At 47.1% G+C, this 6,382-nt stretch overlaps 1 protein-coding gene across 1 annotated transcript; it reads right to left on the reverse strand.

Annotated features, from left to right (window-relative positions):
- Positions 1–219: 219 nt before the first annotated feature.
- Positions 220–5,398, reverse strand: LOC4333605 (plant cysteine oxidase 3). Its single transcript, XM_015773402.3, has 6 exons — positions 4,136–5,398; positions 3,579–4,016; positions 1,470–1,606; positions 1,076–1,235; positions 712–930; positions 220–626 (listed from the first exon to the last, which is right to left on the reverse strand). Exons 2-6 carry the CDS (start codon positions 4,012–4,014, stop codon positions 496–498), a joined length of 1,083 nt encoding a protein of 360 aa, XP_015628888.1. The 5' UTR covers positions 4,015–4,016; positions 4,136–5,398; the 3' UTR covers positions 220–495.
- Positions 5,399–6,382: the final 984 nt, after the last annotated feature.

A 6,382-nucleotide genomic window follows, 5' to 3' on the forward strand; every position in this document is an offset into this window, starting at 1 on the left:
CTGGCTGTACATCGCATATACTCCCAACCAAATTAATTGTAGTATCCTTGTGCACTGCATTTGCAGAGCATAATATTCTGTCTTGATCTGCATAAGTTCGTCCTCAGCCTCAGTAAACTCTTTGCATACACAACCTGACAATCACTTCATACGCATGAGCACCACATCACACAGGATTGAGAAATTCACACCAACAAATTACACTAAGGACACTCAAAGTAATTAAAACATCTGGGGATGGTCATTATTGTTTATTATTGCTGCACACGAAGAGAGCAAGTTGCTGCAACGCAAAGTACTGCTAAGATAACAAGCGGATCGAGTACTCGCTCCAATACTAATAATCATCGTCGCAAACCATCGATCATATCACACCAATTTATTCGTTCGTCAACAGTAAGCGACACACGATCGAGCTAGCGCGCGCGCGGTGGCCACCGTTCATTCGATCGGCGGCCGGCGGCGGCCGGCCAGCCCGCCGGCGAGCCGGCCGGCCTAGACGACCGGCGGGCCACTGTACGTCAAGGGGACGATCCGAAGGTCCGGCGGCGCGCTGGCGTTGATCGGTCGCAGCCATGCAAACTGGCTCTTCTCCTGGGCGCTCAAGTTGCGGGCGAACCTGTGATCTGCATGTATACGCACAAATCAACAATTAACGCCGATCGATCAAGCCAAGAAATGGCACAAATTTCTGCAGCTGTGCTTGCTTACTGCGGTGGAGTTGGAAGGGGTAATCACGGTAGAAGGTGCACCGGCGGAGGCGGCCCTCCGAGTAGGGCGGCGTGAGGACGTCGAGGAAGGCGCAGGGCCCGTCCACGCCGGCGACGAACCGGTGCAGGTTCCCGCCGGTGGACGGGTACAGCACCCAGGTGCCGCACCCCGCCTCCACGACGTGGTCCAGCACCTTCTTCACCAGCTTCGTATTCTTAGCTGCCACATCATATCCAACACGCCCGTACGCACGCAAGCACGCAGAGTGTGATCAGATCGGCGGCGCGACGTACGTACTTACGCCGGCGAGCGGCGGCGCTGAACTGCACAAGGGGGGGGGGGGAGGGGGGTAAGGCTTACGTACAGTGAACAGCGCGCTTCCCGCCGGAGCCGTAGACGGAGGGGCTGACCCAGTCGAAGGACTGGACGTGCACCGAGCCGGCGAGGAGCTTGCTGAACACCGTCATCCCCGGGTGGTCGTGCAGCGGCATCACCGTCCCGGCGGGCAGGTAGAAGACCGCCACCTGCATCAAAGAATTAATCAGTAACTATATATATATATATATATATATATATATATATATATATATATATATATATATATATATATATATATATATATATATATATATATATATATATATATATATATATATATATATATATATATATATATATATATATATATATATATATATATATCATCGTTAACAAATTGCAATTACGTTCAGGGATCGGAATTAGTAGTACGTACGCACCGTGAAATTATCGCATTCGTACAGGTAATTGCCCCCGATAACCTGTATGGGGTCTCGGCGGCGGAAAGCGGCAGCTCTCGTTACCTCGGAGGTGTCGAGCACCGTGCCCAGCTTGAGGTCATCCGGTCCAATTCCATCTGGAACTCAAAGTCAGGTCGTCACTTTTCTTTAGAAAAAAAAAGGGTGTAGCTATATTTATGGCGTCATATTTTTCACCAAAAAATAGTCGGCATGTATTTACATTGTAACTTCCTAAATTACATATGTAATTTTAGTGTATTTATAATGTAAATCTTGAAATTACATATGTAAATATTAAAATTACATATGTAAATAGAGTGTAATTTTACATGTAGATAGCAAAGGAACGTGATCGATCGGATAAATCACAGCAAGCAGCATAGGTGCATGTGTATGTACTTGCACGCACGATGGCAAATTAAGCAGTCCTGCACGAATCTAAACGAAACTTTGAGGGCTAACAAACTGACTGTAATTAGAGAAGATTTATGGCGACATATCTATAGCAAAACCGAAAAAAAAATGAAGGTCGTCACTTTGATTATCAGGTGTATTGTTGTGTTCAGGGTTTCGGACAGAATCACATTACTTGGAGAAGGGTGGGGCCATGGGGACTACAGTATCACAAAGAAAAGAAAAAGGCAGAAGAAGGGGGAAAGGTTTTTTTTTTCCTATAGATAAAATGTCCCCTCATTTTTTTTACACATCACCTTAAAAAATCATCAAAAAAATTTAACAAGATAGATTAATCTGCAATCACTTCACAAATATACAAGAAAATAAACATCAGAAGAAAATCAACATCTCAAATATGTTTGGTTTGGCATTATATAATTTTAACACTCCACTCTTAAGACACATTTCTTCGAATATTTGCACACAATTTTTTTCAAATAATACTTTTTTACATAATGACGTATGTATCTCAAATACGTTTGGTATGGCAGTATATACTTTTAACACTCCCCTTTTAAGACACATTTTTTCGAATATTTGCACACAATTTTTTTAAAATAATATTTTTTACATAATGACATATGTATCTCAAATATGTTTGGTATAGCAGCATATACTTTTAACACTCCCCTCTTAAGACATATTTCTTCAAATATTTGCACACGATTTTTTTTTCAAATATTTTTTTACATAATGACGTATGTATTTAATACGCATGGTTCGATGTGTTTGGTAGTGAAGATATAACCATGACAACTACAATCCATATCATACATAAATACTCAAAGCACATGTCCACCCGACAATACAAATATTTTTATATGCGAAAAATATCTATCTCCTAGGGCATCCAAAAGATAGCACACGTATACTACATTAATTACATACCGACTACACATATACGGGTGTATGCATATTAAAGTCAATATGTGTGTGCAAACAAATCGCACAATCTTACCAGAGCATAGTTAAGGTGTGGTCAAGAATTTGTTGACAATGTGCTCAAATCCTTAGGCACGACGAGAGCAAGAAAAATATGAATGACAAGTAGAGTCCATTGCCAAAAACTGTGGTATGGCATACTAATGGCAATGTAACAAAAAAAAACTTTAAAAATCTTGGTTAAATGGAGCACTACTCAGCCAAACACCCCCTTCAACATACATGCATATGCCATACACATATTTCAGTCGACATAACATTTTACTAAGAAGTGTCTACACGAACTAATTAACGGCAGTCAATAATTAACTCGAGCATAAATAGCCTTTTTAAGTTTTAATTTGATATATATCCCTCAAACAAATAATAGCCCTGTCAATCTATACATGTGTGTTTACCACTAAAAAGTGTGTGTGTGCGCGCGCGCGCGCGTGTGTCGTTTGTGGACAATGCATATTGCACTTGCACATGCATGGTGATTTGTGGGTTATTAATGTTTCTCACACACCTATGTATCAAAAAAAAAAGTGTCACACGCACACCTCGAGGGAACATCCCTTGTTTTCTCAAAAACATCTGTAAATCGCTGTCGAAAATTTGAAAAATGCAAGAATATGAATCTAACTTAAATTTTGAAATATATGCAACGATCGAGAAAGCTGATGAGGATAGGTGCACGTAGCCACGTACTGAGCAAGGCGACGATACGGGAGACGGTAGTACTGTTGGGCGGCTGAGTGGACTTGGAGGAGCCATCGAGCAGCACGCGGCACTCGTCGACAAGCCGCTGGAGAGCATTCTGCCGCGGCGGGGACACCGCCTGCAGCACCGGCGCTTCCTCGCCGTCGTCGTTCTTGTCGTCGTCGCTTCCTTGGCCGTCAGTACCGTCCATGCTGGAGCTCCCCACGTCCGGCGCCGGGTCCCTCTTCCTCTTCTTCGCTGGTTCCTCCACCTGCTCCTCCGGCTCCATGGACGCCGACGCCGACGCCGACGACTCAGACTCGGTCACCGTCTTGGGCGCCGCCACCGCCGTCGCCGCCGCGCCCTGCCCTTCCACCGCCTCTGGTCTCAACGCGGAGTCCACCGCAACCACAGGAAACGAGGCACAGGCACTGATCCCCGCCATCGCTATCAACACACAACACGCAACGACGTATAGTACGAGAAGAAGTAGTAAGAATCTCACGGGAAATAACCAACGGGGAAAACCCAGCCATTACCGAACGCGAAGCTGCATGCATGCTCACCGTGCAACGCCGATCTCTCGATCAATCACAACGTACGAACCAGCCAGGAATGATCAGGGAGCGCGAGAGAGCCGATCGAGGAGCAGCGTGGGGAGGTGAACGCGACCGGCCGGGCCTATTTATACACGAGCGCGCGGACCAGACCACACGAGAGAGAGCACGCACGTACATTCATGCATATGATCGCGTCACTGCAGGGGCCAGGGGACCGAGATGGGATCGCGTGACGGGGACGTACGCGTGTGGTGGATGGAAATGCTTCGTGCAGACGGACGGCCGTGGCCGGTTGATCGATCGATCGGGGTCGGACGAAACGGACCCCGCGCGGCGCGCGCTGCTCCGGGGCCGGGTGGCGGTTTCCGCTAGCTGCGCCTTTTCCTCCCCGGGCGTCCCAACGACGCGACGCGACGCAAGCCAGCATGCAGCCCAACGGGCGGCGCGGCCGGCGCGCGACGTACGTAGCTTGCCTCGGGGTGGACCACCACACCGACGGTGGTCCCCCGCACGCTTCCTCGCATGCAGTGGTGGGAGGTGACGGGGGAGCGTTTTGTTGTTTGCGGCTTTGCACCTGCGTGCGGTGCGGGCGGCTGCGCTTGCGTCGCGTGTGCGTGCGCGTACGTGCGTGCGTGCAGCGCGCGGTGCGATGTGGGGCGCGCACCGCCCCGCGCGCGGAAGTGAACCGGGCCGGGGGGTTTCTTGTCGTCCGGGACTGGGGCGCGCCGCGCACACGGCTGGTCAAGCTAGCAACGACCGTCCGTCCACCCGGCCACCAGTGCCGTGCGTTGCATGCAGCGCTAGCTAGCTAGCTTTGCAGTGCTTTTGTTTGCTTGGGGGGAAGTGAACTGGAACGGTTCTGGAATGGTGCGAGACAGCACAGAGAGAGGCTTACCGTTTCTACGCCTCTGCCGTACACGTGTACCGCTAAGTGTGCGCCGTGGGCCCGTGTGTGCGGGTGCATCGCGTGATCGACCGATGATAGCTGTGCATGCATGCCTGGCGCCCGTTGGATCTGTGGTTTACTCCTTGCTACTGTAGAGGACTGGAGGTTTTGATGTGCGGATCACAGGGGCGATCTGCACACGGGTGAGATATAGGATCATGGAAACAGGTGTGCCTAGCAAAAATGGTGACCGTGGAAATAACTGGACATGTTTTTTTTTTACAGTAGCCCCGCTATTACATACGACTGAAAATAATGATATAAAATCTATACATGAGAGGTTAAATTAGATCTAAAAATCGAGGATCTAGATCGAATTTATTTAGACATGCATCATGTTAAGTTGTTAAGTTGTTATATGTAGCTATGTAAAATTTTCTTTTTATGAATAACTTGAATCTTGATGCCGGTTGCCTATAGGTCCCCACACTGCTCATCGACTCATGCGTTATGTTTTCCTCACTCGTGTGATTGGTGTTTGCTCTGCAGCTGTGCACGGTGAGAATAACTTCGTATTCAATGGTTGGATTTTGTTTGGTCCCGGACAAGACTTAACTAGTTCTTGTTTGCATGTTGCGTTGTACTGACGGAGGGAAAGGGCACGTTACCGGTGATTGTGGTGGACACAGCATGGAGGCCGGGGGCGGTGAAGGGAGGGGTCCTGTGTGGAAGGAGCTGGTTGCAACGCCTAAGAGGTTGATCAAATCGAAGTTGATAATGAACCAAATATAGATTGAAAATAATAGAATTCAGTTCTATTTCCGAAAAATTAATGAATTGTCAAGAAAGAGGCAATACTTACCTAATACGAGGATCATGATGATAGACGACCCGGTTAGCTGGTTGGCTAATAGAATCATTTTTGGCGTCGACATATTAGTCGCAACTATGAATCAAGCATTTTAGAGTGTAGATACACCATGAAGAAGAAGTGTGGTGTGAGATTATCGATGGTACATGTGTTGGGAGCATATGAAAGGAGGCTTGAGGATTTAGCGATAGATGATACTAAGCATTTCATATGCTTGAAAGCAAATAAACATCGGCGAGAAGGGTATTTCTTTGGGTTCGATTGTGTGGTTGTAAGCAATGAATAGGTCGTATAAATAAGAGAAGAACCGAGAGAGGTAGGTGAGGATTTTGCGGGAAGGCAGTGAAAGGTGTCGGATACGACAAATAGTAGAAGAGACGTAACGCGTGCAACTAGAAATTGATGTTCCAATTTAAAGAATATTTAAAATGTAAATTATATCGACCGTCCACTTGCACGCACATGCCAATCATACAACTATTGTGCGCTGTACAAA

Source organism: Oryza sativa, chromosome 3, assembly GCF_034140825.1.
Source record: "Oryza sativa Japonica Group chromosome 3, ASM3414082v1".
NCBI lineage: Eukaryota > Viridiplantae > Streptophyta > Magnoliopsida > Poales > Poaceae > Oryza > Oryza sativa.